This window comes from Apteryx mantelli, chromosome 28 (assembly GCF_036417845.1).
Source record: "Apteryx mantelli isolate bAptMan1 chromosome 28, bAptMan1.hap1, whole genome shotgun sequence".
In the NCBI taxonomy this organism is placed as follows: Eukaryota; Metazoa; Chordata; class Aves; order Apterygiformes; family Apterygidae; genus Apteryx; species Apteryx mantelli.
In genome coordinates, this window is record NC_090005.1 from 3,737,580 (window position 1) to 3,751,069 (window position 13,490).

Genomic DNA, 13,490 nt, shown 5'->3' on the forward strand with positions numbered 1-13,490 from the left:
TTTAAGATATTATCTTTTCCCTCATTCAAGTCTGCAGACAACACTAGAACTGGGAAGGGTTGTGAGCACCTTGAAGGAAAGGGTTAGGATTCCAGTTATCATTACAAATCAGAGAAATGATCTAAAATAACCCAAATATAATTCAATAAGGGCAAATGCAACAAGCTGTACTTTGGCAGACACACTTCAGTGACCAGTGGAGGAAGGGGAAGAGCTAACTGAGCAGCAGCTCTGCAGAGAGGATCTGGTGGTTGTTATGGACCAGAAAATGAGCATGAATCAGCAGTGTCGTACTATTACCGAGAATTAACACCCCAGAGGGCTTTATAAACAGGATGGCTGTGCAAGACACATGAGGTAATTCTTACATTCTGCTTGGCATTAGTAACATGTAAGCTGGAGGGCTGCACCCAGTTTTGGCCGTGCATTTCAAGAAATATATGGACCAAATGGAAGAGAATCCAGAGGAAAGAAACACAAACACAAATGACAAGATCCAGAAAACATGACCTCCGTGGAAAAACTGGAAAACCTGTGTTTGTTTAGTGGAGAGACTACCAGATTAAGACTCACCACATCGACTTTCAAAGTACAGCGAGAGTTGCTGGAGTGAGGAATGGAGGTGATCGGTTATACCAGGACTTGGACCACTGGTAATGACTTTAAATAGCAGGAAAGGCAGCTCATATTAGAAAGTTTGGTTTGCTTGGTTTTGCTGTCTGAAAAACAAGACTAGCTAAGCACTGAGATGGCTCGCCTAAGGAGGTTTAGACAAACCGTCTGGCGCAGCGTGGGGACAAAGCAGTGTGCTTTGGGGCACGGGGATGTGTAGATGACTGTAGATCACTTCCAGTCCTGTTCCACAAGATCAGACATGTTGTCCCAACTTAAAAGATTTTGAGTGATATTGTATTCAGGTTTTGTCAACACTATACACAGTGATGGATGATCTCCTCTATTAAAGCAGTGAGTTCTCCCAGGTATGCTATCTGGCACACCTTCCCTTCTTTGAAACCACTCTTCTGAACCCTCTCTGATTTTTCAATGGATTTGATGAATACAGACAAGAGCTAAGAGCAGACCCTTCCTCAAGCACTTAGTGCATGAGTCAGCACTACCTATGGGATATTTCATAATCTTCTAAATCACTGAAGATCTTGCAAGCACTCACTGCAGAGCTAAACTAGAAACACCCCAGATTAACTCCTTTCCATTTGCACCTTTAAGCTAACTCAGCTGAGCAAAAATCAAATTTTATCTTGCTGATCAAAACATTGCTTTTTGGGCTTCTCTCTAAAGCTCTAGCACTGGCAGACTGAAACCCCCTGAAACTCTACGGTAATGAAGTTTGGCTCGAAACACTTTTGGCTTAAAGGTAACTAAGTGGATTTGTTCCATTCATGGTTCTGCAATCCTGAGAGCTGCATGCTCCCTCAATTTCTAACCATCTATCCTTCAGCTGACAGCTTATGGCAGTTATAAGAGAAATTTAAAAGCATGAAATATGGCCTTTCCCTATACAGGATGCCCAGGGAATAAACCTATTTCCACTGTACGCTCAGGAACTGAAAAGAAATCTGCATAAGGGCAAGGAAAGACTGTGTGGAGAAGAGCATAAAATGAAAGAAAGAAATAAAACCCAGAAACATTGTCAAGGCACTTAGTGATTTCCAACATAAGTGGCGGAAGCAAACATGATCACCTCAGCCGGCCTCTTGCAAGACATCCCATGTATGCCTAGCCAGACAACTGCAGTCTTTCTTTGAGCAAGTAGCAGCAAGTTCCTGGGTCTGTGTTAATTCCTGTGCTCAAAGTTAAAGTTTCCTAATACTTGACTTTCCAAAGCTTCACTCAACTGCTCAGATTTTACCAAACTGAACTACTTAGAAAGAAGTGTACACCTTAGGGTGGTTGGTTTTAAAAAAGAAATCCCCCCGTCTCCAAATTCAGCATCTCCCCTCCGCAGTGAGGGCTAACTAAAGTCTTCTGAACAGATTAAAAGCTTCTCCTTCACTTCTCCAACAGCCTATGAAGCTTCACTGCCCTCCTCTTCCTTCCCACTTTTTTTTTTTTTTTTAAACAAAACAAAACAAAAACTCAGCAGTCCTCTTAATAGCCACAAACATTCCCAAAGCAGGGAGACCGCTACGTGCAAAGAGCAAAAGCACTCTGGACTAACATTTCAGTAGGCCTTTGGGTGTGGAGCTTTTGATATATACAGCAAAGAACCATCAAAGGAGAAAAAACAGACAACAGTACTAACCTTTTTGGAAAGGGGCATAATGCTGCTAGGTCGAACAAGCCGTCGCTTCTTACAGCTCAGGACTGGGCGAGTGCGAGCTGCTACACATGTTCCATCAGAAGATGAGGAAACCATGTTCAGTCGTTGCTTTTTATGCAAGAGCTCCTCAGCTTCCGGGCCATCTCCCTGAGCATGTTCTGCCAGGCCAGGCTGAAGACTGCCCAAGAAGAGAAGAGATTAAGAAAGATGCTTTTATTCATTCAATCATGCTATGTTACCCAGCAATACCAGCCAGATTCACAATTCAGAAAAACTCTAAGCAGTGAGATTAAAAGCATTATAGTTTCACAAGGAAACAGTTTTTATTAAGCCAGCTCTAATTTTGCTTTTACTTTGGTCACTTTCCACATTCTGTTTGGCCCCACTCTTGCCCTGAATAGCTTTGATCCTAGAATTCAGCCTCCCCAAAATAACACATCAGGGTATCTTAAGACAACAGGTTCTCATGAATCTAAGTGCCAGTGAGCACAAGGCAGAAAACTTAAAATTTTCCTCAAATATGTAACCTAGATGCCAACTTGATTCTGATTAATACTCAGGACTTGCAGTGTTCACACTAACCCTTCTGTTTTATACGGAATGAAGTTTCCTGTCCACAAGCACTAACCCTGCCCCACTGTGGTATCAATGCACTATGCCACTTACTAAATCCCAGCGCAGCTCCCCATCCACAGAGCCTTTTCATGTATATTTTACAAGTGTTTCATATCTAAAAATGCAAAACATTAAAGCCCTGTAGTCTAAGGCTCTGTAGTTCAAAGGCTACAGGCGTATAAAGGGCTCTGTTATAGCCTGCAGTGTTTCAGCTGTAGCAATGAGTTACTTCATCAGTGCTTTCTGTGCTTGCTCACTCTGCACCGGTGCAACATCCCTGCCTGCAGTACTGAGCAAATGCAACGGTCCTGGCAACAGTTCACTAGCCACTACCAGAACTTCAAAGCACCCTGTGTTCAAGGTTTGTGAGCAGTTCAACCCTCAGATCCTGTAGTGTAGGAGAATTTTTCACTTGTTTCTATTTACCCACTTAAAAAAACTTTCTTAACTAAAACAACCTGGAGGAACAAATAAATTAAAGAAATTTATTCCCACTGAAATCAATGGGATTTAGGTTCCTCCGTGTCTCCAGAGAAGTGGGTCAGTGGTTTCAGATACTCTACAAAATAATTGCAAGCAACCTTCTGGTACCTTTGAATCATAAAATTTGCATGTGTATTAAAAATACCTGTAAAGAAATGGTTTCATTAAACACAATTTAGTTTAATACCATTTTCAGAAAAACAATGCAGCATAAAACCTCATGCAAGCAGTCTCCTCCACCACTGTTTCCAAGCATGATCTGCTACTGAAATAAGCAATGGCACTCCACTTTTTCAAAAAGAAACCATTTATACGGTTACCAACCCAGTTATTACCAACCAGCAAGTTACAGGTTGGTTCACAAGGGGACTTTGTCAAAGTCATCAAGTCAAACTCTTTCCATGATATGCAAGATTCTTACGTGTTAATAACTCCATTGACGGGTCTTGGTGCTCCACAGGGCTTGGCGGGATGGGATTCAGGAGTATTTGCAGCAGAAATACCCAGGTTCTCTAGTGGCTGGGATCCAGAAACACTCTAAGGAAGAATGAGAAAGATCATAACAAATAAGCTTCCTAAACAGACACAACTTCCTTATCCTCAGCTTCTAGTTGAGGATTCTGCACCAGAGCTATGGGTTTCCATACACAACTTCAAACCAAGGGTTCATAAGTCAGTAGGGGAACAAGAGATTGGAGTTGTAAGGACTTCTGAGAGAGCAGCTCTGGCAAGCGGATGGATACGTACAACGCTTTCACAAAGAATTTCAATTCCCCCCAGGTAACCGCTAAGGATCACGAAACACACAGCTGCCGACAATAAAGCAAACCAAGCAATGAGGTCTTTAAGGAGATTATAGCATTTGTCTCAATAGCACAAAAAAGTTCAAAACCACCTGTAAACCTTGCAGGCTGCTTCTGAAGTTTGATACTCTGTGCTGTAGACAAGAGCTTTGCAGCATGTGGCTTAAGCACTTTGGGGGAAACAGGAGGAAAGGGAGCAGAGAACAGACCTGCAAGCCTGAATTTGCTTTTTAACTAAGTACCTGTGCAAACATGGCCCAAACAGTACTTTTTAAAGTATTTTAAAATCAGTATGCAGGTAAGTTGTGGGTTTTGCATATAGGTAAGCCAACTCTATGAAGCTAAAACTGTCTGATATACACAAAGCATTTGCTGGAAAGACCTTTCACAGAGGAAAATAAGTAAAAACTAAGCTAAAGATACAATACCTCTCTCCTCCCTTCTGCCTTCAGTCTGAAACACGGACCAACCTTCTCACTCCCTGGTGAGTGACAGATACTGTGTGGCTACAGTACTGAAAAGGGGCCGATATGTCACACTTCCCACCGGCCTGCAAATGGCCTACCTGGGAGGAGACTGTCATGCTCCAGCTTCCAAGAAAATACCGGCTTTGTAAAATCTGTCAGTGACATTCCTGCTTTCTACCCTAGCAGGTACCAATGTGGTCCAACGCATTCATCCTTCACCTTGGTACACATCTCTCCAAGTCACATTCTCTCAGCCCCTTCTTCTTCCTTTTAGACAAGCTCCTCCCTCTTCCCTGGGGTTAAACTTCATTTCTTCCTTCAACCATCTTTTTGCAACGCTTACTACGCTTACTGCCAACGCCTCTCTAGCTGGATTTCCCCCTGCGCGCGAGCGAGGGCGGTCATGCATTTCAAGCACTGGCCGGAAGGACAAAAGAAAAAGTCTGACTTAGCTATTTAGGAGTCGGTCAGTCCCTCTTGTCACATACTCCATCTCAAAAGTATGGGCATCCTGTGAATAAGATCTTCCCTATCGTCACTCGCCAAACTCAGTCAACAAGCAAAAAATCAGGCTACAGTAGCGCTGGACTAACTAACTGTTTCCAGAAGCATGAGTCAGGTCTCTAGTAAGGGAAGAACAATTTATGACAACACGAAGAACTTCTGCCCATTGCCTATTTGAGGAACTTTGCTGGGTTTTCTACGCTTCTGCTAAGAGATGTTTCTTCTAGGGGGAGCAGAGACAGGATCAAACCGTGTCTGGTATTCGGGCAGCGAATGCTGCTGCCATGGATCAGAGAGCACTAGAAGTGTTGCACAAGCCCAATGCTGAACCCTGACAAGGCAAAGTCAGTGCAAGATCTGAACGCTTCCCCTCTAGCTTCCAGAGGCTTGGCAGGCTTGAGCAATCACATGACAACTCCTTTGGAGGCATGCACAGTTCAGGAGGGCGGGTCCACATGACTCATAAGCTCTTTTGAAACAGGCTATTTATTTTCTTCTCCAGAAAGGGCCTTAAAGGAGGAACCACTTCTCCAAGAACTCTGGCTTGATTATTCAAGATAGGAACACAGGGCGACCTCCTCCTTCCCGAGGAGGAGCTGGAAAACATCAATCCAAAGTCGATTTTATCAGAAACATTCCAGTCTCACCCAATCACTCTGGATAGGGATGTACCCTAACAGGATGGATGAGCAGGACGCCAAGTACTCTACATTTTGGGTGCTTTTAGGGTCTGAAAGCCCAGGTCTTTATGATCCCTAGGACTCTTAGAGGAGACAAAGATTCAACTTTACAGGCCTGTTTACAGCACATGACACTAGAAGCTGCTAACTGCCAGGGCCTCTCACAGCAGTGAAGAAGCCGTTATGCAAGTGTGTGCTGCCAGAGGGACAGTCAGGACCCAGCACCAGGAACGCCTCCAGGATCCCACCCCATCTCCTCTACCTGCCCCAGACCTCCACAAACAAAAGTTCAGAATTTCTCCTAGAAACAAACCCCCAAATGCAGAGAGGAGTCCTACCAAGAAACTCCATCAACAGCTTCTCTTGTTTATTATTAAGAATTTCAAGCTCAGTAGCACATCAAATAATGAACAGATATCAACAGCTGCACTGTTATTTCTTCAGGGCTTCACATATTTCTGTCTTCAGGCAAAAAAAAACATTTATTCACACACTGAGTTTGCAGTTCTAAACTGAAAGCTGACAACAGACATTTCTAGGCCTTCTTTATAAAGCCTTTCCCTTCACTGGCAATGTAATTAATTCCTCCTAGGGATTATCAGCCACACTGCACATATCAAGCCAATGCCTTAGGACATGTATCACGGATTACAGTTCTCCAGAACACGCTCCATCCAAAGGAGACACCTATGAGTGGAAGAGATTCAAGCAGCCAAGAGCTGGGAATGAGCTGTGATGGATTCACTCCCCTTACCCTACACCACAGCACCTCTCCCCTAGTCTCCTGCTTTGCTCTGAAGCTAGAAAGAGTCGAATTCAAAGCTGCTCCAAGAGCACCAAATGATAGGCACCTCTCCAGAAGAGGCCTACAACAGATACCCTTCTAGCAAGTGTCCTAATGCAACAGGAATGGTCTCTGGACTTAATCTCTGGCTCTGAGCGGATCAAACCTCTGACTCAACACCCCACCCTTTTGAGCAAGTCTAATTTAGCACAAACACTCCTGCAGGAGCGCACAAATGCTTGGTGCCTGAAGGCAACGTTTCCTGTAGCTAACAGTGTCAGCACTGCTGCAGCAGCAGCCAGCCCAGAGGTTACACGCTTGCTTTTACCAGCAGCCACGTATGCAAAGGGAATAAAAAAAAAAAAAAGAGTCCACTTCAAGAGGAATTACCCTCCAAAGCAATAAGAGTGGCTGCAAAAGTATCTATATAAGAAGGTGCCAGGTAGTAACCTGGAGCTTCCTTTACACTGAAAACGTTATTTTTCACTGCTCTTGGTATCTATTATTTGTATCACTGCTACCCCAAGGCCTTTGAGAGAGATCAGATCTCCATAGCACTAGTAGTGTATTAAAAGACATCCCTGTCTGAAGAGCTTATATCCAAGTAAAAGGGATGAGAGAAAAAAAACAGACAAAACCAGAAGTGAATAAACATAGCAACAGCGAGATGGTTCGGAGCGGCACAAACAGAAGCAGCACACTACCTAAACAGGCTCTGTCTTTTCTACGTATCAGAAACACATAGAAGCTTTCTTTGCTTCACACACAGAGATGATGTCTAAGGCAGAATCTAAAAAAGGGCAACACAATGATTTTGTAGGTATTTATGGAAAATGTCTCGAATACACAGGGACAAAGTCAAAAAGGACACAGTCCTTCCTTCTGCAGATCACCAAACTGAAAATAGGCTAGTGTCAGATAAACATCCTGATTTAAACAAGTAGGTAAGAAACAAGATTTTCTTCCTATCACGGTTCAATTTGATTGTTTATCTCAGTTATCAGCCTGCTATTTACAGATCAGCTCTCAAATATCACTGAAGGAGTTTACTATTTCTGAACAGGATCAGAGGATGCTGTCACAGGGTTTATTACTCTCTAAGCACTTTTTGGGTTAAAACATAAAGGGAGGACGATGACATCGTTGTTCAAAGCCAGACGCTGCGTAATGCTTGCATTTCAATCACGATCTGCAAGAGCCCCTGTCATTCTAGCTCGCCAGCCTCCCGCCGCTCTTCCAGCGTGGCTCTGTTTTGATCTGAAGCGCGATCTACTATTGCAGTCAGGAGAAAAACCTGTTCATTGTACCAAATTACACGGCTGAGTTTTGGGGCTGAGCTAATCTGCTAATTAAAGACTTAAATTCCGAGCACACATCCAAAAGCCCATGTCAAGTGAGGAGACATTTTATTACAATCACTTGTATCAACGCTTGCAGTCCAGCGTTAATCAAGAATTTCACAGTATTTCCTACTATTGTTCAGTATCAGAACTCTGACAGAGCTTTCCAACGATAGAAGAAAACACATAATACAATTTTATGGTGTCTCTGGTTTTTTTGTTTTTTGTTTTTTTTTTTTAACTGTAGCAACTACATTGAATACTGGCCTATGATACTCACGTACTCCTCTGCAACAAAGCTCCCTTTCTCCCCAAATGCTGCATTAGGATGAAGAAGCAGGCGTTCTGCAGCTTGGTAGTAGGAGTTTGAGCCACGTTAAGGACCACCTTTCTCCTAGTACTACACTGCGACTTCAAAATCCTCCATTTTAATACGTAGATGCGTCCCACAGGATCAAAAGTAATCACAGCCAGACTGAGCAGTACGATCAAGCTTTTACTCTGTGGCCTACATTTCTGCATTAAATAATAAATACCTGGCACTCCATATAGTTTCCAGTGCATCTCACCGAGATCATTAGTTCCCTTTCTAAGGGGTAAAACTCCGGCAGATATTAATAGCCACATCTTTAGAAGCCTTTGCTAATTCTGCTGCTCTCAGTTTGAGGTGCTTTTGCTGGAGGGAAAGGATTAGTTAGGATTTTTAAGCTTCGTAAAATGTAATGCATATTACAAAGCTACCCCAAGGAACTCTGTTCTAAAAGGTGTTTAAATCGTTTATAATCCCTCTCCCAAATAACTTGGGAGGGGGCAAACTGCACAGACCAACAGATCTGCAATTCCTATGTAAAGTCCCACAGTGAGGTGCCTCTGCAGGAGGCCAGCTCCGAGCCAGACACACTTTTCAGGTGTTTCTCTCCACCACAGCTTAAAGGACAACCTTCCCGACCACGGACAACACTCAGACTCAGGAATATGACGGATCTGGACACAGTCACTTCTGCTGCTGGCACTTACCAGCCGGTCAGCCCCAGGCTCCAGCTTAACTTCAGCACTAACAGGACGGGACGCATCATCTACTGCAGGATCAGGGGGCGATGCTTCACCAAGAACTATCAGCCCCTGAAAAAGAGGGAAGGGAACAGGAATTAACTGGGGATTCCTTAGTCTCAACAGGGGAGCTGCACATCCATCGCTCGCCAGAAACTAAAACCACCACGCAGCAAGGCTTGCATTCCCACAACATTTTTCAGACGTGATGCCAAGCCGAATCCCTGCTGCATGGATTTTCCTGACAGCGAAGCTGAACTTAGAAGGGGAAGAACAGTCGCTGAAGCCAGATCACATGCCTTCAACCCATTAATAGGAGACAGTTAGCTCCCTAAAACTGCTGAACCACTGCCGCCTTCTCCCTTCCCACCCCTTCCCCTCCTCCCATACGCTCTCCGTACAGTAGGTGCAGCTCGCTGCCTGCCAGCAGAACCAAAAGACCATCTCAGCGTAGTGCAGAGCAGGAAACTACTGCTTTAATAATACTAAGTGGAACTCGCTGCCATGGCCAAACAAACAATTTGGAGTCAGTGCCAAAAATGTGCAGTCAAACTTGTAGCTCTGAGCGGATTTTTCAAAGAAGTGATATTCACAAAATTCAATAAGGCAAGAAAAACACTGATAAACAAACCAATGCTATAAACCTAGTGGGACAAAGCACAGTGGCAAAGCACTGTTTTATCAGGCTTCACATGTTGTCCTGTTTATGTTTTACTCTTTAAGTGAAGCTTACCCAAAAGCCGGGACTGCTTTCTCTCTGATGTCAAGGGATTTGGCCAGTGACGTCTCTGTAAGGCTGATCTTATACCCTGAGAGAACCTTTTATACAGCAGATCAGTGGCTTTCCAGAAAAATCTTGGTACCCCTTACTTCAGGGATAGTTTATTTAGAAGCAGACATAAGGTAGTTCATAAACGAAATACCACTGCACATGGCCTCTGAGCAGCAATTCGGAAGTAGCTAGCTTCTAAAGTATGATGACTAGTTTCTAGAGTTTCTTGAGGTCCCAGAAGGATGTTCAGTAGATGAGAGAGGCCGGGAGCCCAAACTCAAATACTGCTGTGTTTCTCCTGCACTCTTGAAAATCCATCTCCAAAAGCAAGCCATCACATTTTGCTCCTGCTTCTAGAAACCTCCTCAGCCACGCTTCAGCAGCAGAGAGGTCGGTCCTCTCCGGGTCTCAAGTATAGGAGACAACTGACACAAAGCTAGCAAAAGGGGAAAAGCAACAACTAAATGGAAAATTGGAATCAAGGAAATTGCTTCCTTCTGACCCTCCAGAAACACCTGGGTTTCTAGTTTGTTCAGACAGGAGGAGATGGAGAAGCACGTGCATCAGGAACAGAAACAGCTACCAAGGACTTAGCCTTGGGCTTAAAGACAGGAGGACGAAGGGAGCTGCTCTGCGCCTCAGGAAAAAGAGTAGTAATTACTTCCAAATACTATGAGTATTTGTTTAAAGATATGTCACTTCATTGACACTTTGTCTTAAGAGCTCCACTCTGCCGAGGTGCTGAAGAGCTCACCCATCTGCAAAATACAGATGAGAGGAGGCGACTTTCAGAGTAAGCGCAATGCTTCGCACAGCCTTCCCGTGCCGTGACGTATTCGGTGCTTTTGTTTTTCACGGTCTCATACAGAAGCTGCACTGTCCAAACCTACCCTACCTGCTACCCACCCTGTCCTCGGCCACCCACCCAGGACACAGCCTCGAGGAACTTACAACCTTGAAGTCAGGACAGCATCTTCCCACCGAGTGGTTGCGCTCTCTCTTTTTTGCTTTTAAGATTTTTAAACCTCTCTTGTTTATAGGGTTGTGAATAATACAGTAGGAATTAGAAGGGCAACAAAATTTCAAGTGCCTTTCAGAGCAGGGAAAGGAGCAGTTCTTGCGGATTATGCCAAGGTCACACAATACTTCCCCCCCCCCCCCGCCAGCATTCTGCAAAACAAAAACAAACAAAAGCAGCCCAAAAAGGGCCCTCCCTCCGTATTTATGGAGCTTCTTCATTGCCCTCATTTTTATCATTATTTATGGTCTTAATGAGAAGTCAGTTGTACACTTCTCGGTTACACTGTTTCACGGTCCTATAACAGTCGGCAGCTTCTGGCAAGGGACCAAGGGGTGGGGAGGATGACTGACACACATTAAGACATATCAGAAAGAGCCCGGGTGTCTTACACGGCTCCTCCCAGAGACAGCAGCATCTATTATTGTGCCTCCAAGCCTGGCATATCCGAGCACAGACTGGAACAGGAAACGCTCATGTGAGAACTGCTGCAAATCCCTTAGCAAGAGGCTCCTCCCAGCTCTTTTTCCGCTCTTCCCATCATGAGTTTGTTTTTTTGTTTTTTGTTTTAAATCAGCAGCTTTGAACAGAGCTCCAAACAGTTCTTCACACGGCTGCTAACACAGAGGGATCTGACCGAAAGAAGAGTGAATCCCCCTCGCCTGGTCTGGGGACAAGTTGAATTTGGGTCTCCAGAAGGGATGTGCAAACGGTTTCATCTGGGTTTCAACCAATTACAAAAAATTCCTCCCAGAGCCTTCAATCTTAATTCACCTCTTATCTCATCTGTGCAAGAAGGAAACTCATAAGGAAAGAGGCAGAAAAGAGAAGGAAAACGCTCTTCACTCCTCTTCAAATACAGCGAATCTGCCACCCCCACGTTCAGGGAGGTGCAAAGACGCTGCCTGGGTGGGGGTGCCAGTATCGGGCCACACCTCACCTAAAAAAAGTCCCCAAAAAGGACATTTGTGAAAAGAAACAAAAATACCACGTTACCTTCATGGAAATCCAGGCCCCTAAAGTAAGTGGACACACACTTCCAAACCAACACAGAGTAGAAAGCACAACAGCTCACTATTTTAAATGCCAGAAAACACAGTACTTCACAACTAACTTTCAACACACGCTCACTTAATTGTTGTTTTCCTCCACATCTTACCAGGTTCCAACCAAGCTGATCCAAATGTGCTGAAAACACAATTACTGCTGAGACACCAAGGCAGCAGAGTGTACCTTCAAAACAGAATGTTATTTGCAATTGCCTCGTCCTGCTGCTCCTTTAACTTGACAAAGCAATGCATCTTTCCTGCAAGGGTACACCGGGATGTAAATCTCAACCCATAAATATAATTACTTTTTTTTTTTTTAAAGCAGCAGCTTAGAATTCCTCCAGCAGTCACATTTTAACCTCCTTACATTTTTAGTCCTCGCTACAAATAATCTAATCCAGAGTCAAGTTATGTTGTTTGAAAAAACAAGGTGTCTCCAGATTCTTCAACTGTTGCCTTTGCACAATTCAAAGTCAAGCCCATTCCAAAAAGATTCTTGCATTACTGAAACAGGCACGCGTGTCTCCAACTTCTACACTTGCCCCTAGTTGCTTTTATACCTTACTCCGAGTTCTTCACTGATGAGAACAGAAGATGTTTTACAAAGCATCCCTGAGCTCAAGGACATCAACACAACGACAGCTGGGTGCAAGTGGTGGTCTCCATGAAGCGCTATCAGAATGATGAGGCATTCGATATCCACCTTCTTGTTCAGGCAGACCCACCACTGTCAAACCCTGAACATCTGACTGAACTCTTTTGCTACTGCTGTAAGTGGCGTGCGCAACCTTAAATTCATGTATCGCGTTATCTCAGCTGAGGAATTCTTGTTTGAGCAAGTCCAAATAGATGAACATCCTGAAACCTCAGATGTACTTTTCAACTTTGACACAATACAGTGATGTTCTCCTTTCAGACCTAGAGACTACAACCTTAGATAAAAACATATGGGATGCTTGTAGACATTATCGGGCCATTTCACATGTCTGCCAAGCTGTCATATACTGGTGAAAGCACTAAATCATTAGATGAGTATTTTTTCCATTATTTTTTAACATCTAAATGTCTGGAGCAATCATGTACTTCACTGAACAACAACATAGGCAAGAGGGAATAAATGGTATTTGAAAACTAACACTGTGACACAACACTCAAGTTTTAAGACTTTTCCTTTATAATCATGGATGGCCCTTCGCCCATTGAGTATCAAATGGTAAGTAGAACAGCTCACACAATAAGAGAAAACTGATGCTGAAACCCTGAAATACATCTTGATCACTCTTCATTCATGACAAAAATATCTCAACATTTGCAGTAGCAGTATTTCAGCAGAATTGCCACCACTCAGTGGCACATCTGCTTTTCAAGGATCTGACGGAAGTCATCCTCTGTTGAGCCAGAGGGAAGAAATTCATAGAAATCTTGCCACATCAGTTTTGAACAGTTGCTCCCCTTCTAAAGAGAAGGTGAATGAGCCTCCATTACCTCAGTCCATTTGGTGATCTAAACCCCATCTTTATCTTCCAGTAGTCACATACTTCATACTGATACCTGCCAGTTACTAAACCACAAGCAGTTTGCAGCAGTGTTTAGCAATTTTGTATTTTATACTTAGAAACCATCTTGCAAGATCTGCTTTCTTAA

At 43.8% G+C, this 13,490-nt stretch overlaps 1 protein-coding gene across 6 annotated transcripts in view; it reads right to left on the reverse strand.

The window, feature by feature from the left end:
* KANSL1 (KAT8 regulatory NSL complex subunit 1) overlaps nt 1–13,490 on the reverse strand; it is a 108,719-nt gene that overhangs the window by 18,434 nt on the left and 76,795 nt on the right. For 5 of the 6 annotated variants that reach the window (XM_013958376.2, XM_013958373.2, XM_067312207.1 and 2 more), the window contains 3 exons: nt 8,975–9,079; nt 3,801–3,916; nt 2,264–2,459 (listed from right to left, as the gene is read on the reverse strand). In XM_013958376.2, coding sequence (XP_013813830.2) covers nt 2,264–2,459; nt 3,801–3,916; nt 8,975–9,079 — 417 coding nt within the window. The remainder of the gene's footprint in view (nt 1–2,263; nt 2,460–3,800; nt 3,917–8,974; nt 9,080–13,490) is intronic. The other variant, XM_067312208.1, reaches the window with a different exon arrangement.